This window comes from Polypterus senegalus, chromosome 2 (genome assembly GCF_016835505.1).
Source record: "Polypterus senegalus isolate Bchr_013 chromosome 2, ASM1683550v1, whole genome shotgun sequence".
Classification (NCBI taxonomy): Eukaryota; Metazoa; Chordata; class Cladistia; order Polypteriformes; family Polypteridae; genus Polypterus; species Polypterus senegalus.
Window position 1 is genome coordinate 54,708,219 of NC_053155.1, and position 25,544 is coordinate 54,733,762.

General features: G+C 35.9%; 1 protein-coding gene across 1 annotated transcript in view; it reads left to right on the plus strand.

Annotated features, from left to right (window-relative positions):
- tbx15 (T-box transcription factor 15) overlaps positions 1-25,544 on the plus strand; it is a 71,671-nt gene that overhangs the window by 7,420 nt on the left and 38,707 nt on the right. The window contains exons 2-4 of the mRNA XM_039743722.1: positions 3,176-3,383; positions 13,250-13,351; positions 21,940-22,111. Coding sequence (XP_039599656.1) covers positions 3,176-3,383; positions 13,250-13,351; positions 21,940-22,111 — 482 coding nt within the window. The remainder of the gene's footprint in view (positions 1-3,175; positions 3,384-13,249; positions 13,352-21,939; positions 22,112-25,544) is intronic.

The window sequence follows — 25,544 nt, forward strand, 5'->3', positions numbered from 1 at the left end:
AAACGATGCTTAATAACATACGTTTCTAAAAAGCAATGTGTTGTTTGGTTTATGATGGAACAAATGTACGTTTCTCTGTTAATAACACAGACAGATGTTATCTGAATTAATGTTTTATGCAAAACTGACTTTTCGTTCTATTATTTCATGTAAATCTGAAAATTTTAAACAGGATTTTTATGTTAAATCATACTGTTATCTAAACTTGTCGGGTTTGGTCCCTGGGCCTTTCTATTCGTTTAAATTAAGGTTAAGATGTTTTCCAATAAATTATATGACTTCCTGCATTTGAATTCACCACTTCTCATACATGCCGGCAACATATATGCTTCCATTTAATTCTGATGTTGGAGTTTAAACATACATTTGCAGTCAATCTGTTTAAAATATGTTAGCTCAGGCCAACTCTGTTTGAACTAACAGTAGGTCTTTTGTTAAGCTCACTTCATGTAGATTTTGGTTTATGGCCTGCTATTAAAAAAGGGGAAAATGCCTCTTATTTCATGAATTGCCAATAACATGGTAATAAAATAAATAAATAGATTTTGGGGGAGTTGGAGGGAGCAGTACTCATAACAATTTCAGTTTCTGAACCTGCACTACTAGGCTGCCTCTCTGTGACCAGAAGGTCCAGAAGGATTACTAGAAGGAATATTAGTGCATGGGCCAGGAACTTAAGGATAAATTCATTTTTAAACCAATTATGTCATTCAGCACTGTCTTTCATTTTTTTTAAGGAAACTTTAAAGTCTCTTCAGAAAATACAATAAAAAATGAAGTTTTTTTTTCTTGGGATATGGTGTTTGTTTTTTAAGGTGCAACTGTGAGGAATTACTGGTGACAAAAATTAGACAACGCAATCAAAACCAAAAGGCATACAAATCAATTAGAAAATGAATACATTGATGGTCCGATATCTTAAGGCATGAAAGTTTAGCACCTTGTTCCTCATGTAATTACGTTCACTTCTTTTTAATTAATAACTGGTATTGTGAATCAAAAATTGAATTACGAATCCGCTGTGTGTAGATTTCTTTAACAGTTTTCTTCACTCGTAGTTTTAGCGGACGGTCGGTAAATTGTTAACAAGCTATTACACTATCAGTGACTCCGCGGTCTTCAGTGCACTGCGGTTAGGACTGCGGCAGTGACCTTTACTCGGGCCGGGGGTCAGAACTAAGAAAGTGTGTCTTTTGAACAAGTTCATCCATCATTTGTTCAAATGTACCAGTGAAACAAATGGCAGTGCTGCCGAAAATGTGAGAGGGGTTTTGTCACGGAATCGCGCACGCGCGCACATAAAACATGCAATTAAACCTCCCAACCTGCAAACAGGCAAACATAAATAGATCTGAACTTCGGAGATTATTTTATCCTGAAGACCCAGTTGGATTTTCTTCATGTCTTTATCATAAATAGCCCTTTAGGTTCCCTTTGATTTTATTTATGTAGATAAACTGTTAAACATAATTACATTTTCTTTAAAAGCGATTCGAATACCTTTAATTGAAAGCGTCATTATCGTCATGATTTTTTCATTTTCTGAATTCCAATTCAGGGGCTCGGTGGGCCTCTTCGACCAAACAGCGGAAACTTATGTCTTGCAGAAGTTATTATTAGTACAATAATAAAGCCGATTCGTTCAACCATCCCAAAGATCAGCTCGCAAAATAAATAACACTCAGAAGAAGACTTCCTGGAATTTTTGTCGTGACAATAATTGTAATTGCAATATTTGTAATGTTATACTGTGTGAGTATAAAAAGCCTAGCCTACCAAATACAGCATAACACACTCACAGCTGCTAAATCCGATTCAGGGTCACGGTGGGCAGGAACAAATCCAGGCAGCAGTGAGCGTAAGGCAGGAGCCCACACTGGACGGGGCGAGCTCACACACGGAGCCAGTTTTGAATCTGCTTCAACAGCAGGTTGTTGGGGATGTTGTAGGATACCCTAAGCAGCCTGGGGGAAAAGGAAGAGTAATACCGATAACTTACAAACTGGGATTCGATCCCAGGACCCTGATCAGTGGGGCAGCAGCAATGACGTGTCGGGCCGTTATATATCTGAAATAAAAACTGGCAACATCTGATTAACAAGTACGAATAGCTGATACCTGTGAAACACCAATGGGTTCATATTTTAAAAGCACTCTTCCTGCATATAATTACGCAGGTGGTTAATCCACATATTAGGAGCCTTTTCAAGTTCTAAAGAACAAATATCATATGAAAAGAACCCCACCAAGAATGAAAAGGTTCTTTGTCAAGCTTTACTTCTACAAGGAACTACACACCCCAATAAAGTGCCATTTTAGAACCGTTATTTTTAAGAGTGTATACTCGCAAATTAGAGCCAAATAAATATATCATATTTTAGTCCCCATTAGTAAATATGAATCTATTAAATAACTGTGCACAACGTGTTCTTTAATCAAACGTACATTTTGCTGTATTCCTGTACGGATAACTTTGGATTCCCGGTTAATGATGCGTTATGTGCATGCCTTTATTTATTTATTTACATTTTTTTTTCTTTTTTTCTCAACAAAACGGAAAAAATACAATATTTCATCAGTTACTGACAGATGCTCACTAATAAGCACAGAACATCCTGTAGTTTTGCCATTTGCCCACTCCCCGATTATCCGTAAATGCTTTGTTTAGACACAAAGAAGAAACTATTTAAGAAGTAGCGATACGAATAGAAGGAGATTAAACATTCTGATTGTCTGTTTTAACAACCATACATTAGTTCCAAATTCAATCTGTTTTATCTCTTTTCATAGAGTTTAATTCTGTATAATTTAGCGTTAATTGGGTGCGTTCGGTACAGAGAGTATGAGGATGTATGCTATGCAATGTTCGGAATGAGTGACTAAGAATTTGGATGTTAAACCAGTAAAGTTTGGTTTATTCCCTATCCATGACTTACTGCGTCACCATTAATGAGTCGTTGAACCTGCCTATGGTCCTACAGGGCCAATGTGTGTATCATGGTGGTTTGTGCAAGAAGTTCTTCCTAATTAAGCACTAAAATGAACTGATTCAGTATAGAGCCTTTTTATTGTACCTAGTAGTATCTCAATTTCAACTTTTAAAATGACCAAGAATGTTAACAAACAGTATGCTGATCTCTTGGTACAACCCCTGCTGATGCTCTCTCCCTTGCAGAATCGGAGGCCAGCCCCAGTCCTAACAGTGAGGGACTCACAGAAAGAACATCTTGTTCATTCGGCTCCCGCTCTGACTTGGCTCACACTCCCTCAGATGCCTCCCCGCCCTCCTCCATGGATGACATCCAAGTTGAGCTGCAGTGCGCGGACCTTTGGAAGAGGTTCCACGACATTGGGACAGAAATGATCATCACTAAAGCCGGCAGGTAATATGGAGAAAGAGTCTTCTGGTCATCTGGCCTTTTAAGGCCACCTGTACGCCGAACATGAACAATTGTTATCTCGGTACAGCACATCATTGTAGAAGGGTCATTAAATGTGACAAATAGTTGTGAGTTTTAGATACCAAATCAGCACAAAAAAGAGCATCTAATTGAACTGTATATATTAATAGACCCCATAAGTCTAGATGGTTGACTTTAAATTGCAAGAGCATGCGAACCCCCTTCCCGATGGAAAGACATCCCGGCCAGGAGTACGCCTCTTATCCCAGAGCTGCCGAACTCCCGCTGCGACCTTAACCACAATTACAAAAAACATACAACTGTTACAGTCAGAGTAGGATCTTCCATGGCAGACTTAATGCAGACTCATATTTACTTATTGACTTTTTTGTTTCTAAAATTTAAATGGATAACATTTCACAATGACACATTCCCAAACTGGATAACACTTAAACAACCACTTTCCCCGGATTGAATTAACTTTCAACTATAATTAATTCGTGTATGTCATACCAGTAAAATTATGGAACAGAATGTGAGATAAGAGTTTTATATGTTTGCTTAGTTGTCAAATCAGAAATAAGAAAATATTATGGCTAAACTCAACAACGACCGTTTTATAAGTGGAGTTTGACTGTTTTTTAACGCGTCGTATTTGAGAAGGACGTAGGCGGATGATTTTTTAGAAGGGAAATGGAGAAGATAATGTAAATGCTGTAATTACAGTTTTTACTCAACAAATAATATCTATCTATCTATGTCGAGGGCAAACCCGAAATTGGCATTTTTAGATTACTGAAGACCGAGTTCACAAATACATTACGGGCTGTATGAATGGCTTATGCTTATAGCAAATGTTTCTCATTATATTTCACTTTTTTAACTTTCATGGGCAGCTGTTAATTTCCATGGTATAATGTAAATGGCAGGCATTTCTGACATCATTCAAGTGACCCAGCAGTTACAATGAAGGTTTAATCTCTCGTGAGGTATCTATCTATCTATCTATCTATCTATCTATCTATCTATCTATCTATCTATCTATCTATCTATCTATCTATCTATCTATCTATCTAATATTTTCGTGTAACACCCATTTTAGGAATCCACAGATGGACACATAAATTGCAATACCAATGTAATACTGTAAGTGATAAGTCCTAAAAACACATAATATGTAATGAAAGAAATGTGTAATTTATACGGATAGTTAGATGTTTAAGTCTGGACGTTCTTCATTCCACCCTCTTTTTTATAATAATCTTATAATACCTTCATACCATCAGTTTTTCATCCGTGTAAAATTAAAAATGCATTCACCTTTGCACAAGTGAAAGTGGCTTTTCATCCAGCATTGCTTGAGTAAAATCTGTGCTCTGATGATTTAAATTAGCGAGAAAATAATAAAGTATCCACATGGAAAAGCAGTTAGGTCCAGATGAGCTAGGAAGCACGTAACACCTCACTCCGAGCAGGCTTTGGTATTTTAGGCACAAAATTAATATGTACAATTTGCTGTTTTAGTATTACTTATTTCGCAAACGCCTTTAGCCACGGGGACTTACAAGATTAGGATGAATTACAACTAGCATGGCTATTGGGTGTTTTTTTGTTAGTTTAACTGCTAGAGCCCATCGAGTTTTAACGACTTGCTCAGAGCCACATAATACACCGAAGGCAAAAACTGAACTTGCTGCCTTGTGGCCTAATTACCATAAAGCCTGTCTTACTCATTAAACTTTATGTATATTTGAATGATCATTTACACTGTCGATGTAAAATCACCAGATTAGTTAAAACGTTAATGGAATTGACGGGTACAAAGCAGATTTCGATAACGGATTAAAAGCTTTTCCCCTTTTTGGTAGTAGTTTTGCATTTGCTGTTAATACACTTGATAATTTATAGAGCCCAGATCAAGCACCAAAAGAGGTCTTCGTCTGCATGAGTCTCATATTTGACATTTGAATAACATTGCTTTATTTATTTCAGGTTTTACATTATGATTGGAAGATGTATCGCGATTTTAACTGTTAGGAGTTATACACGTTTTCACCTTTGTTTGTTTTGAAAAACTGTGCTTTATTCCTAATGTCATGTTTAATTTTGAAAATGTATTCCTAATGTCTTATTCAATTATGTCTAACTGTATTTACTCTGTAGTAAAGAGTAACAACCAGGGAGCTGCAATTTTGTAAAACAATTTATTTGGTTAATCCTCCTTCATAATTTATGGACGGTGTTTCTCGCATATTATTTCCGATGGCAATGTACATGTAAGAATACATTCTGCGCAAATATTTATCACTATTTCATTTTAACGTTGAGAAGAAAACAAAGTTTCGTGTGGAGCAGCCCCAATTATTTTTGGATGTATAGATTAAAACATATAAGACAACCAGAAAGCCAAATTCCATGCCAGCACTAAACAAGAAGAGTACAGACATACTTGTAAATCATCCCTTAAGCCAAAAAGCAAATGCTGCGTATAGAGCCAATAGTGTCTGCATGTGTTTTCATTAGAGATGGCGATTTGTTTTAACTTAATTTGTTCTTAAGATGGCGACAGACGAGTCTTTAGCTTGATAAATTAGCTGTTGTCGCAGAAGTTGCATATGTAAAAGAATATATACTGTGTATGTGTAAAGCATATAGATTTGATGTGTATGGACACCTGTAGCATCATATTCTCATCGCTAAATCCAATGCTAGAGGGGAAAGGGTGAAAGGAAGTTTTTCTTTCTTATTTTTTCGGACAGCTTTATTCTTTCCTTTATGCGTGTTACAGTATGGAAAGTATCAGGAGCTCTGATTCACACAAATGTATCTGCAAAGTGATTGTTCGATACTTCGGCAAAGCTTTTGTTTATTTTTACATCTTTTAAATCGAATATGCTAGCAGTCATCTTTTTTCAAACCGTTAATCAAAATCCTGCGACCAAGAGAGCTGCAGAAGGCATCACTGGACGCAGGGGATGTGCGAACCCAGCGGGCGTCAGTCCAGAACCGGACGTGCCCTTGAACCCCCCCACATTCGCGCTCTCACAACGGGCCAATTAGCAGCGAACAGCCTTAAAGTCTGCGCGATGTGGGAAGGAAAACAGAGCCGCGGGCTGGGGGTGGGAGTCGCAGATCCGCTTAACGTACAAACTCAGAATTACTCATAGGCTCTGGTCAGTCTGATTTGATGTCTCTGGATGATAATGAAAAATAAAGCTACTGAATACAGTTTCAAAATTCGGACTTCATTGAAGATCGCAGTAATATAAGACCTGACACAATACCAGGGACTTTTTAGGTGGGGTATTTTGAAGTCAGCGGTGAGAAATCACTCGGGTGCACAGAGAGGATTAAAGGCTGTGGTTTTTATTGCCAGAGGTCGGTGAGAGCTGAGACAGCATGTGCTCAACAGTTTCTCTCTTGATAATCACAGCCGTTGCTTCCAAAAGTAACTAAATCCAACAGAGAAAATGACTAAGCGGACTAACACCGCAATATCAGGTCAACACAAGTATTTCCCTCCTTTCTTTAGAGGAGAAAGGGTTTAAAGTGAAAGCACTGCAGTTACGGAATATCATTCAACTGAGCAGCAAAATGCATACGCAGTTACCAACAAATAGCAGTTCATTTTAACTGGTTTAATAGATCCAGTTCGGTTCACCGATCGCATATTTTAACTGTAATAATGTATTTTAAATTTCTCTGAAAATTAGCTTACACTGTGAACGATTTATTTGTATAAACTCATTATTATAATCGCCTATTACTTAAATGTTTACACGTCGAGTTTTTGTTATCTATATTAATAATGTATTCCTGTAATTTTATATTAATCATAAACGTTCTGCGTCTGATAGAAAAAGTACGTTTGAGTGAGAATTGGTAAACGAATTCGTTGAAAGATATACTACTTTCGCTTTTAAAAGCAGTCCAAATATTGTTGCCATTTACATTTCTAACGGTTAAATCCTTAATACCAGTTAAGCAGAAAGGTTGTCTTTAAAATATCTGTCAGCCAGTTAAGACTTAGGCACTCGGATAAACCAACCGTTCGTTTATTTATATAACGCCTTTTCTACTGAATGTCACCGCACATTTCATCAGAACCACTGTGATAATTCATTTGAATAAATGGACAATCTAGTCCCTCTCTATTTGTAAGCACCCCGGATGTAGTAACGGGTTAGGGCTCAATCCAGGAGCCAACCCTTAACTTATTCTTATGAGTTAAGACTGCTTTGTAAAGTGCGCTCTTAAAAAAAAATAACGGTTCTTTAATGGCAATTTATTGGGTTGCGTGGATCCACGCTGAAGCACTGCGTGACAAAGAATCGTTTCATTCTGGGTAGGGTTCCTTGCATATCAAGTTGGTTCTTTCCGCTTTGAAAAGGTTTTTAATGCATGAACAAAAAGGAAATATTTAATATATAGTTGACTGCCTGGGGAAGAAAACCTGAACGTTGCCTGTGGTTTTGTATGTAGCAAGTATCATCAGTATTTCACAAATCTGCAACCATATATCGGAGGTTATTTATGGAACTTTTTACTGATCTAAATAATCAAAGGATCTTCGTGTAGATGATAAATCCGACATCACTCTGAACAACCACTATGGCATATTTAGTTTTAGAAGTGTCCGTTTTCAACACAGATAACGCCGTTTTTGAACACCTATTGATAAGGTGATACATTTCAGTTATGTCATTTGTAAAAAAAAAAGTGGGGATGTTTTTATTAAGTCGTCCACCACTTTGGATTTGCTTTCGTGTTTGTTGATCGTTTACTTATTTTTAGTCCTAGATACGTATTTGTGCGGTGAATTAAAACCCGTGCTTTTTCTGCCAGATTTTATCATTTTACTGTATTACCTTTTCCACGCCCACACTCCCTTGGATTGGATTTCTGATGACATTAACACTTTTACATCTGCACTGCAGGTGTCGAGACATAACGAAGAAGTAAACGAATTAAGAGGCTCTGTCGCACAATGTCGGGGCAGCTTCTCTTGCCCAGTCTTTCATTTCCGCTCCTTCACTCGTCCTACAAAATCAAAGACTTTTTCGCCCAGCTAAGTAACTGCGGGTGTAAACACCCGAGGGCTTCGGATGGCTGGCGTGACACCGTGAACTGAAAGCCTGGTCAAGACCAAAACTATCCTTACATCTCCCGAACAATTCAGGCCATCTCCAGACTGATACATCTTCACATTTTTTATAGTTTCAGTTCGCAGTTTCTGTAATGATCGGTGGCCGCATCGCAGTTTCCTCATATTCTCTTTGCCTTACAAAACATGCACTTTGAAAGGAAAAAATACATAATGAGAAAGTACTGTGTAAAGGTTTCCATATATCACTTGTCATTTATAACTAAAAAATGTCCCAATTCCATAAGCTTCAGTTACATTTTAAAATATAATCGTCTTCTGTATGTGTGTGCTAGTGAGATTTTCTTTATGGAATACATTCTTTCTTCTTATTTACATAATTAACTGTTTTGGTCATAGTCTTCCTTTTATACTGAAGCCTTGTTAAACCATGAAGAATTTAAGCTCCTTATTACTCATTATTTGACTGATGCGTGTATCCAATACAACTTACAACATCTGAGATACGCCTGGTTACATTTCTTTTGTTTTTCCAATTGGAAGTCAGGCAGGTGAAGTGACTTGCTCAGGGTCACACAGTGTCAGATTGAAGTCGAAAACTGCAATTAATACACCTTGTAAGAAGTCCCCCCAAAAATCCAACATACACTCTTTGAGTAACAGAACACTGAGCGTTTATTCTTGTTGTCAATTTACTTGATCAAGATGAAAGATTTATTTTTCATCTTCGAGAAATGGTGAGACGGGAATGCGGTTATACCTGTGCGTAAAACTGACAGCAGATACTGTACCCGTTTTTGTCGATGTCGAGTCTGCACGTCTTTAACCCGAAATAGGTCGATTATCAGATGATTACAACATTTCAACCCATGAATGCTGCGCCATTATTGTTCGTTATATTTTAAGGTGCTCAAAATAATTTTGACAAATAAGTACTTCAGACAACCACGGGGAATAGTGGGCAAACTTTACTTTAAGCTTCTTTTCAATAAAACGTAAAAAAAGGATAATATGAATTAATTAAAGTCAGCAAATTCAAGTCATAGAGATAGGATTTACATATATGACTTGCATAATCAAGTTATTTTTTGGTTGGATAGTTTTATTTTATTATTTCACAGTTTTCGTTTAATCGAATGTTACCATTAAAAGGGTAATTACAATTATTTCGTGTTTCATTATTTTTAAATTAAATTGAACAGACCCCCGTGACCCTTAGGATATAGCGGGTTGGATAATGGATGGATGGATGAACTTTTCTGTTTCAAAAAATCGAATCTAAAAAACCGCGTCATCAAATTTGATAGACTTGAACCAGCCGTGCTCAGGGTGCCAGTCCATCGCAGGGCACAGTTACCCACACTCGCCCGTTCGCTCCAGATTGTGGCAGTAATCGCAGAAGAAGAACAAGAAGACAAAAGAAATGTGTTTCAGATAAAAAACCGAGAAAGCAGAAGAAACTGCAAAGTAACACCGGGCAGGGAGATGATAAAGGGATTCGAAATCGGTCTTTTGGAGCCCTGAGGCACTGTTTATCATTTGAAATGATTTTTAAAAAATAAAGAAGTTGATAATTAGCTGATTGAGTCATTGCTATTTTGATGCTTACTTGCTTATTTGAATTATATAATCCTGCGTATTAAACGAATTCAATTACAAAGCAGTTTCAAGTTAAACGACTCTTCGTATTTCAATTAGTAGTTATACCTGACAAATCGTCTGCAACCACCTGTGTATCCGAGACACAAGTATCCGTATATGTCATATTTGTCCTTTTGAATTATGGCGTCTTTTAGAAATGTAAATAGCGAAACTATGACAATGCCAGGTTAGTGTGTAGAAGACACAGCCAGTCTCTTACTTACTTTCTTCTTCTTCTTCTTCTTCTTCTTCTTCTTCTTCTTCTTCTTCTTCCCATTACATATTTTGATTTGAAAATATGCCATTCTGAGGAAAACAGAGACTTAAATTATATCCATCCATTCTTTTTGTGAAATGGCCAAAATCAGAACACCGCTCGAAATCAGACTGGCCCTTGCCTGGTCGTACAACACATACGTCACCCCAAACCAGGGGTCCTGCCAGTTCGAAGACAGCTGATTCACCTGCTCTCAGTGCCTTGCTGTCCCATAAGGTGACACAGCTCTGCAAATGGTTCGCGCCGAGTCCTGACTTGATTGCATTCTTGCGCTTCTGTGTGTTATTAAATTATAATTTGAACGAGTTCTTATGCCTCCACCTAACAAGCAATTACCTTCAGTACAATGCAAGCTGAATTCAGGGATACAGTATGTCGATGTACACGGAATTAAATATATTTAGACGGACAATAAACTGAAGTGCAACAGAAGGGAAAGCTATGGAGACAGAAACGAAGGCACGAAGTTCAAATTTGGTTTTGCTACCTGATTGCCGTAAGTTTTATCTTTCAGAGAAAGTTGATAGTTTTCGAGAGTATAGATTAGCAGATTATACCTGGATAACATTTTGCCAAGATTATATTTTTTTATTTCTATTCATTACACATTTTCCTGCTGTATAAGTTTGTCTAAACGCATTTCTGTGAGATCATTTTCCTGGATGTTACTTTTTAAGGGTGCAAAAAATGTCAATACAAGAGCTGGAAACGATTTAGCGGAATGTGTTAAGTGGACGCTTCCCAACTCCAGATTTCTGGTTTCAAGTCTGAAAGGGGTTTAGCTCGGTTTTCAGTTTATTAATCCTTTACAGGAACGTTTTTCTCCGCGCATATTAATACAGTATTATCCGATTTAAACGTGATGGAATTTTTTTGACGTTCGTGGTTTAACCTTATCTAATTGTAGCACTTTTATGTATAACTAACCAGAACCAAGAACCGCTTTAGCTATCACAGCGTCTTCTTGAAAAAATAAATAAAAACGAATAATCCAGCCTTGTGGTACCAGCGGGATGCCGGGGCCGGTCCTGTTAGCACTGGGCCAAAGTAAGGGGGGCAGCCCGGGAGAGGACGCCATGCAGATCCTGGCAGCGCCACTCTCAAAGGAGTTGTGGCACTCTGGTGAGGGCTTCTGCCAGAGTCTTGGGTTCAAATCCTGCTGTCTGTCTCCACGTAAATAGTGTTTTTGTCCGGGTGAATTGGCTTTCCTTTCACCTGCTATGACAAGTCTATTTTTAAATGGGCTTTTGTAACTAAATAAAGGTTGCAAAAGAGAAAGGAAAAGGTTTGGTAGGTTTGCTTATTCCTAATAAAGAAATTTAAGTTTGTATTTTAAAAATGTAAAAGCTGTTTCAAACTTTGAAATAAACAGTTTTTTAACTTGTTATTTTTTCAGCCGTCATTGATGAGCTGAAATGCCTTTTCTCCCTTCTTTACATAATCAACCATGCCGTTTAAAAATTAACATGGTGGCACCTCAACGCTCAAAATATTGTGATACCTTCTGCACCTTTTGTTTGCATGCATGAAAATGAGAGGTATCAGGTATCGCTTACAGATGTTGGCTAAATTCCACATAGTGATAGCAAAAAAGTGGACTTCAGTGTTTTTTCACGATATTCCTAAATAACGCGATTTTCTGTCAAGCACTGAACAAAATATGTGACTCATTTCAAAAGTGTTTTATTATATTACTTACTTTTAGAAAGACACAATCTCATGTGTATTGTTCTTAAGGGAAAACACATATCCTCGATATCCAAATCCCGAGCAAATTTGAGAGGGTTATCAAATAAAACAGACAGCATTTCACTAAACAATTTCGTTCTTTGAGCTATTGCATTTAATGGATTCTTCCCTTCCCTAAAGTCAGTGTGAAATCATTACAAGTTTTCCTAAAAAACACCCACTATTTTTTGAAGTGTTGTTTTATTATATTATTCATATTACACATTAATCAATATCTTATGTGATTTGCAATTCTACATTTTAAAGTGCTGCGGTGATCAAATAAAACTTCACAGAGCTCTCAATGGCTGGAGACTCGCAATATTTTACTTTACACAGTAAATCTTTTATTTGGAATATGCAGGGCACCTCTAAAATACCAGCCTGTGATGCTGGGCAGACGTTATGTCTATTCAACAGGTTACTGTAATTATTTCTTAAGTCTGCCTTAATTCGTCATTATGTTACAAGCTCCTCGGACCCATCGCTCGACCTAACAAGTCTTCTGCCTGTCTGTCACTCACCTCTTTAGGGGCGTGACGTCTGCCATGTCCATGTTAAGATCTCCCCTGCAGATCATCAATTAAAGTACTCCGCCCTTTCTACTTCCTCGTACTTCATAGATGGCTGCCTGCACTTCATTTAAAATAACAAATCGTATGAATTTAAATGCTGTAAAAATATTTTTTTGCCAATGTTTTCGCAAGTCGGAGTAATGTAAGTTTACGTGGATCAAAAGCTTTAACACGATTCTATAGGGCGAATCAGTGAGGGGAAAAATGAGAGTGGCTCTATTTTGTAACCCGATTATCAAATTCAGGGTGGAGGGGAGCCTATCCGGATAGTATTGGGCACAAGGCGGGAGGCAACTTCTAACAGAGTAAATTAGTAGCTTAACACTTCACAATCGTAACAAACAAAAACATATATTGATCGTCGGGTAAGGGAATGGATTTAAATAGCTGCCCGTTAGGCTCTGTTTTTGTTCATGTATTCAGAACAGCTACAAGCAGGGAAAACTGAAATGAACATTTGATCATAATATTAATATTTTCTTTCTTTCTTTCTTTCTTTCTTTCTTTCTTTCTTTCTTTTCAGACGGATGTTTCCAGCAATGAGAGTTAAAATTATGGGCTTGGATCCCCACCAGCAATATTACATTGCCATGGATATTGTGCCTGTTGATAACAAGAGATACAGGTACGTCTTATGCATGCAATTTTTATTCTGAATGGACAGAGTTGTGCATAAGTCTTTAAACATTCAGAAAAATTATCTTCAAAGCAATTTCTGATAAAAACACAAGAAATGTCTGCTACCTTTTCTTGTATTACTTTTTTGGTTTTATTGCAAAGGTAAATCAGTAAATAACCACTTTATGCCCAAATGATTAGCTTTAAATAATAATTTTCTCAGGTTTGGCTATAAGACTTTTGCCCAGTATATGCACTATGTGTTCAGTTTGTACCTTCTGAATCACAATAGCATAACTACCTGTGCTTGCATATCATTCACTTGGTCATTTACATTCAAAAAATGTTTATTTAACTCAAATAAAGTTTATCATTTTTTTAATGTCTTTTGATCTCTGGGTATCTTCATTTCATTATGTTGTTTTCTGATGTGGGGCCTTTGCAGTTTTCTCTCATTAGCTCCATTTTCCTTTATAGCTTAACTAGTGCATTGTTGTTTCTGTGTGTTATTTAGTGCTGTATTTTTGCGTGTTTCCTAAATCACGGTGTGACGGTCCTTTCCGAGGCAACTTTCCACAAGTTGTTCCACAGAATGACTGAGCTGCCTGTAGATCAAAGGCTTGCAGTGAAATTCTGTACACCTACCACAGAACATCTTTTCACATCAATGGTATAAGATTCTATATAAAATAAAGATTTATTATTTCAAGCAAGTATTAAAGTTATACATACTGTAGAAAAGTATATGAGTTTATTCACATTTTATTTATGCTTTCTATCATCCAGCTCAGTAGTTACGTTTCTTGGGGTCCTACAAGGTTTGAGCATTCAGTATTTTCATGCTCCTTTATTTTATTCTTATGCAGGGAATGTTGTTCACTCTTTGCTGCTTGAGGTAACATTGCACAAAACTCTATGATACAAATAGAATTCACCTTTTTCCCTGTACATGTTTGAAATGCATTCATTTTGTCCACATTTTACATGTTTATAATCATCCACTATCATTGCAACATATTAAAGAATAATTTTGTTCTAATTTTTTGTGTTAATTTAGGCAATATAGTGATGACAGTTGTTGACTTGTGCATCCATATTCAAGTGCCATTTTCCAAGCCTTCATTTCCTCCCCTTTAGTTGTTTTCCAGAGTTCTTCACCACAATTTTCCAAGCAGCATTCTGCCAAGGGCATAGCGACTCTTATACTCGTGTGCTCCTACTGTACTTTTCTAAACTTATTTTTAGCTGTTGGTTTAATGCCTCACATATTTTTTTGTTTGTTTTGAATTAGAAAATAGGAATGTCATCATATTTTGCCAGGAATAGAAGTGAGGGTGGCATAAGAAAAAAGAAAAATATTATGCTTATTCAAATGGGTAACATTCTAAAAATTATGGATGGATGTGTGAAGATGCAAATACCCTTACATTATGTTTATTCAATAGCCCTACAGGACCATCCGTGCAGACGGCGTCAATGTGATTTGTGAAAGGCGTACATTTCTCCAGAGGTGTGACACAGAAACTCCTATCTTTACTAATCGGGCTAAGGCCATATGGTAGATTTATGAAAGATGAAAGAGGATAATCAAATTTCCAGTTCTGGTTTTGGGCTGGGTTTCTCCTGTAACACTTTTTTTCCTTCTTTTTTGTGCTACACAGGGCATAACCATAAACAGAACTCTAGGCAGGAAATTATCAAAATGCCAGAGATTCTTAGCAGGGGATCATTTGATGCATCGAAGGAAAAATAAAAAAAAAAAAAAGAGTGAGAGTCTTGACAGGTTTTCCCTCTAGTGATGGTTCTGTTTAAGAGTAGAGCCGAGTGTGTAAACTGTAAGATAGACTAGAGATAAAGTTTAACAGCTGCTTTGTTACTTTCATTCTTATGAACTGTGGGAGGAATGCTTTGCTTTGGTGTATTCCTTTTTCTAACCCTTGTGGAATACTATTGCTGTCGCGTAAGTGCCAATGATGACTTTACACTCCATGTTTGTAGCCTAGAGCACAAACCCAGAAATGGCAGTTTTAGATTACTGAAGACCGAGTTCACAAATCTACTAGCACATTACGGGCTGTATGAATAGCTTATGCTTATAGCAAATGTTTCTCATTATATTTCACTTTTTTAACTTTCATGGGCAGCTGTTAATTCCCATGGTATAATGTAAATGGCAGGCATTTCTGACATAATTCAAGTGACCCAGCAGTTACAATGAAGGTTTAATCTCTCGTGAGGTATCTATCTATCTATCTATCTATCTATCTATCTATCTATCTATCTATCTATCTATCTATCTATCTATCTTATAGTGCCTTACAGTTCTATCTATCTATCTATCTGTCTATCTATCTATCTATCTTATAGTGCCTTACAGTTCTATCTATCTATCTATCTATCTATCTATCTATCTATCTATCTATCTATCTATCTATCACCAGTATAAAGAAACACCCTGGCTCCACCCCCATTTAATTATCTGCATATTTTTCAAAATTAATTTGTATGGATATTTTGTTGGGTAGTTTTTTTGAAAAGAAGAGAGTTGGAGAAAAATCAAAAATAATTATGCAGGGCAGTTTTCAATTATTATTATTATTATTTGTTGTACAATTAATTAAACGTGAAACAGGTCTTAATAGAGTGAAAAGCTATTTTCTTTTCTAGTGAGCTTGACTTTGTTTGACAATCCATCCTGATTTAGTTTTATCCTGCGTTACATACGCTCTTTCCATCAGAACAACGTTGTCAGCGTACTTTTTACAGAGACACACCATGCCACAATCAAATGAAATTCATGAAAACTTTTTGAAAAGTCAATGCTATATTTTTTTTTTTTTGACTTAAAGGGTTACAAATTCATTTATAAAGCTTTGGGACTGTTTTGAACTAAACTCTAACCTGTTCAGATTCAAATGGAGAACGTCTGGGACAGTTTTCACTCTTCCTAGACATAGCTGTTCTGCCAAAATCAAGAATTTAGAACTTTTTAAGAAGTTAGAATTATAATGAGAAAACCATTTTAGTATTTCCAAACCTCTGTCACCTAAGTTAAGGTCAGTGTTTATGGCTTCATCATCAAGGAGGCCCTTAAGCATTACTGTATGTCTATGCCAAGGAAGTAATGATAAATGCTTACTAATTAAAACTCATCTCAAATTGGCTAATATGTATAACCTTTGTGAGTTTTGGAGCAATATTCTATGGACAAGCAAATCAAAAGTCAACTATGTTCACTAAAAATGTGCCTGTATATTTTTGTAAGAAAAAGCTAAGATTTCATTCCATTATGAGAACCTCACACAAACAGTGTAGTACTGGTGTCATTGCTTTGTTGATGTTTTGCTGGGTCAACACCTGCAAAGTTACCCCTAATTCAAGGGACCAAGAATCCTACTTGATATCAAGACGTTCTTCCAGATATTTTTATGTTGTTTGTGAGCTGGACTCATACAGTAAGACAACAATCTAAAAACATCAGCTAGAATATCTAAAGAGGTTTAGAGTTTTGGACTGGAATTCAAAAATTCTACATCATATCCTCAGTGAGATGTTCTTAGGAAAAGCCGTTTACACTTGAAAATATCATTGTGATGAATCAGTTTTCCAAGAAGCAGTGGACCAGAACTTCTACACACCACTGTATGTGTGTTTGCAGTTATTACTGCTAAAGGCAGTGTAACAAGCTTCCATGTGCAAGGGGCCAATTAAAGAAAGTGAGATATACATTAAATAATTATCAATTTGTTTTCATGGAATATCTAACACAATTTACTGTATAACGTTTTCAATATGCAGAAAATGACATGGGGTGAATACTTCTTATACAGTACCACAGCGTTTCTCGACCTTTAAGTATTTGTGACCCAAGTTTTCATAACAGTTTTAATTGTGCCCCCTAATGTTTTTTTTGAAATCCTAATAAATTTATTCTTATATTTTTTTGCTGCCAATACACTGCTCCAAGTTTTATTATACCTACTTAACTTTTATTGACATTTATCTAACTCTGTATTTATTTTTTTAGTATCAGAATGTAGTTTAAGTTAATTTGTTTTGGTTTCAATAGGTGTATTTTTCATATTTTCGATTCTTGTTTTCTTTTTGTCACATCTTCGCGCCCCCTTTTTTGTTACTGGGGGGCACGCCCCACAGGTTCAGATCCACTGCAGTACCACTTAAAAAGATTGTAATCCCTCATAGTAGTTCTTTGAATATTACATTTTGTACTAGGGAATTCTTGCTTCATCACAACACCTGTTTGATTTTTTTGAAGAAAGACTTTATAGCCAAGCACACTGTGTGCTGTGGAGAAGGTTCTCATTGCTGCATGTGGAATAAGGTGTGCCTATACAGTATGTGAGCAGGGTTAAATATTTAACTCCACCCGTAATTCATAGACATCATACATTTGGGTCTCGTCAAGCTGCACACTAGACAGGAAAGACATGGCCTGCATTCAAATAGCGAAAACTGCACGTTAATGTAAGTTACTTTACTCGATAGTTGTCATTATTTGGGTTAAATAACCCTCCCACAACACTAACCTTAGCCATAGTGTAACCAGGGTATCACCCCTTACAATCACTATCACCTGAACGTGCCACTACCACCATGCAATATGTGGCATTATGCATGTGGAATATGGGAGGAGTTAAACCTTAAACTTGACCCATGTTTAGCCACACCCACTCCACAGGCTGTAGCTAGGGGTACTTGATGTTATGTAGGATAGTAAATACACACAATCAAAAAATAAATACGGAAATAGGAATTAACAAAAGTGTAATAGCAATAAGGTTTATTAGCTCAGTAAACAATTTAAATATAATAAGATGTTAAAGTAATTGGAAAACAAGAATACCAATCAAAAAGCCAATCATAGAGAAATTTTGAGAGGCCCTCAACATTATTAAAATAAGAAACTTCATAATGGCGATTTTACCTATGCAGATTAATATACTAGATTGGGTCATGAGGTTTCTGACAGTCCTAGATAGATAGATAGATAGATAGATAGATAGATAGATACTTTATTAACCCCATATGGAAATTCACATACTCCAGCAGCAGTATTATATTATAAAGGAAATATTTTATTGAAAAGGAAACGTGAAAGGTGCTATAAGTAAAATGTGCTATTATTAAATGTTATTTGTGTGTCATTTATTTTAGTGCTAATCATCCAAATAAAACATCAATACAAACATACAGCATAAGGACAATAGTGATCATTAATGCCATACAGCTACTCAATTTAATACAGACATATTTAGACTTATTCATCAAACTGTTCTATATGAGTCTTAGGTCAAGACATGAAGTCCATGCACTGTCCAGCTTGTCAATAATTGCTGGCAGTCATGGTTTAGTTTGTCCTTAGTCATTTACTAGAAGGAGTGAGCAGAGGGTTAGCGAACAGCAGCATGTCAAAGTATGATCTGAAATTCTTTATGCTTCACGTCAAGTCAAGTAAATCTTTACTAATCTTTTGCAAAATATTATATAATGTTCAACAGTCTATTGTATCATAAACAGTTTAATTATGCAGGATTGAACGAGAAGCTGGGAGCCTTCAAAACAGTTAAACAGAAGATGAAAATTTCAAATTAGATACTTTAAAAAAGAACATGGTTCTCATTGTTAAGTTTGAAAAAGGGCTTTGTGGGTATTCCTGTAGATTATAAGAAAAGTTCTGGAACATTTTGAGACAAGCAGCTCACACAGAACATTTTTGTGATGAAGATTGGGCAGATGTTTCCAACACAGGACTATCCAGTCAGTATAGGAAAAAGGTTTTGCTGGCACTTAATAACTTCAAATTTTGTAATGTTTTTGTATAAGACCGTTCTTTTACTCTTATTCCATTTCCATGCAATGATTCCTATGAAAATCTATAGTATTTATGTGCATAGCTACTCCATAGTAATCATTTTTTAAAGATTACATTCTATGTACCATAATGTGAAATAGCGTTCTCAAACCTTCATAATATAAATCAAGATCATAGGGACCAGAAACAATGTTTCCTCTTTATTTATGTGTTCTCTAATATTATTTCCTTCCTGTCTTCTTTTTTTTATTTGCACACATTGACACACTATTACAAATAACAGTTCTTTAATGACACTTTACTGGGTTGTGTGATTCCTTGTTGAACCCTTAATTAACAAAGAATAATTTCTTTCTAGGGTTATTTGCATATGAAATTGGTGTGTTTAGGTTTCTAGCATGCGGAAAACTAAGAAATCTTTAATGTCTAGTAGGCTACCATGCAAGATACCAACAGATTCAGAACACTTGAGCATAGCCTTTGTTTACCGTCCTTTTAAAATCATAAGGGCACTTGAATTTTTCAAATCCATTGTCATCTTTCCACGATTATTTATGGACCTTGTTATGGATCTGAAGGTTTTCTCAGGAATCTTCTTGTGGCTAGTTCTCTTGGGAACCAAAAATAGTTCCCCTATGGCATCACTCTGAAGACCCAATCTGGCACTACTGATGATTTTTATAACATTTCCTTTACACTTGAATGTACAATGTACATAAATCCGTATGTTACATAATTTTTACATCATGAAACTCACAGTATTATTAAAACGTAAATGTAGAACCCATCCATCCATCCATCCATCCATTATCCAACCCGCTATATCCTAACTACAGAGTCACGGGGGTCTGCTGGAGCCAATCCCAGCCAACACAGGGCGCAAGGCAGGAAACAAACCCCGGGCAGGGTGCTTATGAATGAAAATTATGAAAATACACACAAATTAGATAAAAATCTTGAAAATTATTTTAACCTTTAGGCCTTTACTCTGAAATAATGTTATGAGCAGTTAATTACACTGGAAAACAAAGGCCTTATTTCCTGAAAGGGTTCAGGTTTATCTTATAGATTTTGGTCTAGTGATCACAAACATCCATTCTTAATGTTTCTATCATTTACTGTTTTATTACAGTTACCCATTTTTATGATGTCCTCTCATATTCTAAATATACATTTACAATACAACTTCGACAGCTGGACCATCTGTGGTGATCTTAACATAGTTGCACCGCTACTAGGAACGCAGTTCAGATACACCAAGTGCTGCAAACTAATAAGAACTGGCCGCTCTGTAAGCATTTGGTACCAGGACAGTAAAGTGTGGCACATAAACCACTGATCAACCCAACAAACATATTTTTGCCATCTCTTCATATAAAAAATCGACCGATGAAAAATGTCATGATAGTGATAACCAAATAAGGTGAAAGATTTACTTGTGGGAAATCACATGAAACGCATTTAGCAATGTTTTTGAGAGAACCGGAGAGAACTACAGAACACCAAATTTCATCCATCTGGTTGACCACATGTTTCAAGCATACAAAACCATGAAATGCAACACGTTGCTAACAATTCATTTTCTGCATTCACATTCGGACTTCTGAAGATAGTGAAACGCACGGTGAAAGGTTTTACCAGGACATTGCAATGATGGAAAAGTGAAATCAAGGCAAGTGGACTCCATCAACGCTGACCAGCTATTTTTGGACACTGAAACGAGAAGCATCAGATGCTGAGTTCAAACAAAAGTTGGCAGCAAAACATTTTTAGCTCAATTGAACTAACGCAATGAGTCAACATTGTTCAGCGATTAAACACAATAAAAGTTAATTTCATGTTTCAATCTGAGTTTATATTTGTGTTCAGCCTGAAGTCTATCATAAATCACCAGGAAGCAAAAGTTTTCAAATTGTTGTCCAGTGTTATTTATTCACATTGCAACAGAGAACGTTCAGTTATTTTAAAGTTTCAATTATTTATTAATCTTAAAAGTATTATTAATAGTTTTAACTAATAAGATTACAATGCAAAAATGTGAGTTGAAAAAGAAACCTTTCTTGTATAGATTAATAATGAAAAGTGGAGTACCAAATAATTGGATAGCATCATGATTCAGTTTTAACGTGAAATTAACATTAAGATATTTCAGCATTGCTTTGAAAAAGATTTTCTTATCAATAAGACAAAATGTATATGACAAGTTCTAGGATTTAAACATAATTTTAAAATCAAGGTATTTGCTCAAATGTTTGACTGATCCTCAAATATTGTAAAAAGATGAAGTACAATTTGAAAGTTCAAGTAAAAATAAATGCATTAAGTGACAATTAGTTTAGGTTTATATAAGGGTTTTAGCAAGAAGAATTTAAAATTAAAAGTAGCACAAAATGTGTTGTTTTTATTGTGTGTATTCAGTTTTCATTGAACTCGGCACTTGATCGCGGACTGCAGTGAATAAGAGGAGAAAATAAGCCATAAAAAACAAGAAAAAGGAATTTTACTAAAGTTAGCCAGGAGGAAATTATGGAAATTAGCTTTTTATAGAAATAGTAAAATAAATGAATGGAGTGTCTGTGTTAGTGTATCTTACAAATATTTGCAGGTGGCTTGAATAGATAGAATCAATTATTTAAAGATTTACTTGATCTACTTAAAGGTGAATTTGTTTCTACTGCAAATAAATGAGCTCATTACGTCACAATATATTAAACAAATAGACCATTTTGATTTGCCTGAACAATGTATTTCTTCTTTCCCAGATATGTGTATCATAGCTCCAAATGGATGGTGGCTGGTAATGCAGACTCTCCTGTTCCTCCTCGGGTTTACATCCACCCTGACTCCTTGGCCTCTGGAGACACCTGGATGAGACAGGTTGTCAGTTTTGACAAACTGAAGTTGACAAACAATGAACTTGATGATCAGGGACACGTAAGTTCAATTTTGTTATGTACAATATATTTATATTTTAGGGAATGCATTGTGCATGCATAAATATTTTATATGTATATAATCTGCTAATGTTAATGATCAGGTTAAATACAATACAGTATATAATTATTAAGATAAATGATAATGATTCAATATACTTGCAAAATATGTATTTTAGGTCAAATTTAAATTAGTTCGTAATTACAGCATGTTTATGTTTCCAGTTCTTCAGCTTGCTTCATGAAATCATACATTCCTACTTAGCCTTCCTGTATTGGGGCTTTGATTTCATTTCTTAGTTATCTTTTGAATTTCTTGTTAACTTTTAGAATAACATTTTTAACCCATAAAAGTATATTCATCATATTTTTGTTAAACAAATGCACTATGAGTACAAAAACAATTGTGAAATATTTTTAGTCCTTTATTTTTTCTAAAGGACCAGCACTATGGTGCAGTGATTTGCCTTAACTAAGTTTTACACTAAAAATGTATAGATTTGTTTTTTCAGTCTTTGTGGTTTTTATGATTTTTTAAAGATGAAAATTGATGTGAATGGTAATAGAGTGTGATGTAAACTAAATTAAATAAAGGTGAGCTAAGCAAAGAGTTGATGGACGTATGCAGATCTCTTCAGATTACAAAGGAAATTAGACTCTGCAAGCTCTGGTAAGTGGATGGCACAGTGGCACAGCAGTATCACAACTGCCTTACAGTAAGGAGACCAGGGTTTGCGTCCGGTGACCTTCATACGTGGAGTTTGCATGTACTCCACATGGACGCTCTAGTTTCCTTCGACTATCCAAAAACATACAGGTTAGATAAATTAGTGAAAATAAATTGTCCGTTTTGTGTGTTTGACATGCGGTTGTGTGTTTGTTCACTCTGCAATGGACTGGTGCTCTGTCCAGAGTTTTGCGCCCTATGTTAGCTGGAATAAACTCCAGCCCCTTCTGCAATCCTGGCATGGATTAAACAGGTTAAAAATTACATCACATGAAAAACTGTTCACTCTGCTTGACTTATACCAATTAGCAGTCCAGCTAGGAGAAAAAATGGGATAAATTATAAGGTGGTATTTCGGATTGCATTAGAAAGTGGTTCATGTATATCATCATGTATGACTATGCAACATATATTAGACTAATTCCACTGTATTATCTGAAGAACTGGCATTTCTAATTACTGCAAAGTATGCAAAGGTTAAAACAAGTTATTATATATAGAGGGAAATGATCATTCTGAATCTTAATCAGAAGCAATGTAGAGATTTAAGCATTGAGGGTATAGAAGCATTTATCTTATGTCTAGTTATAGTCCTTACTGTGGAGTGCTAAGCAAATGCTGGGTGGTCATAAAACAATTCAATTCTGTGCCATGTCCATGTGTTTTATTCAGCATTTCTTTAAAAATAAATGTGAGGAGAAGTTAAGAATCATTTCAATAGCTTCAATTCAGCAGTCAGAGTTGTCAAATGTTGTCTTATAATTTGCAGAATTTCCAGCCACATATAGGACTTTTTTCCTTAAGATTCCATGTATCTTCATTAAAGCATTTTAAAAATAATACAGTACAGCAAATATTCTATGGTATTGATGCATTCAGCTGAGTGCCATCTACATATGGAAATATCATAATCATTTTGTAGTAACATCTTAAATTACAACACATTTTTCCCATTTTTTTAAGTTTATTTTGTTTATTGTTTGTGTTCTTTTTTGTCACATTTGCAATGGCCTCATTCTGTTACATTGCGTTTGCCACACTTTGATGCTTTACTGTGGCTAAATTGTCCACATGACAATTAATGTATGAAAGAAGGGCTACAGTAATGTTTTTAGAAACTAAATAGAAGATTTTTGAAATAAAGAAATAATTTCTTCAGATTTGTTACATCCTCAGGCTCCAGTTTTCTTGATTTTGATTTGTGACTTTTTCCATTTAGGAAAGTTCTTCCAGTCTAACCACTCCAACTTGTCCTGTGGTATGATTTCTGTTTGTATTCAAACTTCCTCCACTGAAGTAGTTGATTAAACTATATATATACATATATATAAACAATATATATAACATTTATATTTATATATATATATATATATATATATATATATATATATATACTTCAACTTAAACTTTAAAGTGCCATATCATTCTAAAAAGCTTAATATCCACTGTACCATTACATATTACACAAGTGAAATTCACATTCAGCCAATGAAAACTTATTGTATAATAGCCTTGAGTCAGATGATAAAGAGTTAAGTTGAGCAGGAAAAATAATGTCAAGGACCAATGAGATGCTTAAGCAAACATACCATAGTAGACTGATGCAAGTGCAATACTGTCTGTTAATGCAAACAATACAAGAGAGATGATTGCTGACTTCAGGAAGGCCCATGCTGTCCACACTCCACTGGACATTGTTGGTTCTGTGGTAGACTTGGTCAAGAAAACTAAATTTCCTGGTGTGCACCTGGCAGCCTGCGGTGGGCTGGCATCCTGCCTGAGGTTTGTTTCCTGCCCTGTGCCCTGTGTTGGCTGGGACTGGCTACAGCAGACCTCCGTGACCCTGTAGTTAGGATTTAGCGGGTTGGATAATGAATGGATGGATGGATGGAACCTGGCAGCTGACCTTACTTGGTCAATCAACACCTCGAAAGCCAACAAGAGGTAGAAACGTCTCTACTTCCTTTGGCACCTGAGGAAAACAAGTCTACTTCCCCCAGTTCTTACCACCTTCAACATGGGCAGCATCAAGAGGTTTCGGACCAGTTGCATCATTGTCTGGTTTGGGAACAGCAGTGTCTCTGAATCTAAGTTCCTACAACAGAAAAGGTCATTTGAACCTCTCTGCTTTCAATCGAAGTCATCCACAAACCCTATAGCATTAGGAAGGATCGCTTCGACTGTCTCTTTGTCCCACTTCCATCTGGGAGAAGGCACTGTCACATCTGAACCAGTTTTGCCAGGTACTGCAATACCTTCTACCCTTTGGCTCTCCAGACTCTGAGCTCTGTGCTGCCTTCCTGCTTTCAGATCAGCTCCTTGTAGCTTATTTATCTGCAGTACATTCGCAACACTTATTGTTTTTTTATTAATTGATGTTATGTATTTACTACACTGTATATAACTCAAACTATTACTATCTATTCTCTTACATATTATTTATTTATGCATTTATTTATTTACACTATAGTTCTTTACCTATCTTGCACTTGTTCAGTGTTTATGTACAGTATATGTTGCTCTGCAGTCCTGTAGAAGGTTATTTCAAGCCACTGCATGCTGCAATACTGTGTATGGATGGTACAGTATGACAATAAAGCCACTTGACTTGACTAGATAAGTGCTGAAGTCATGAACACTATAAGAATGAAGCAAAAAGCCTTGGTTGAATGTTTTGAGGCATTAATGTTCTCAACTTTTTATGTGC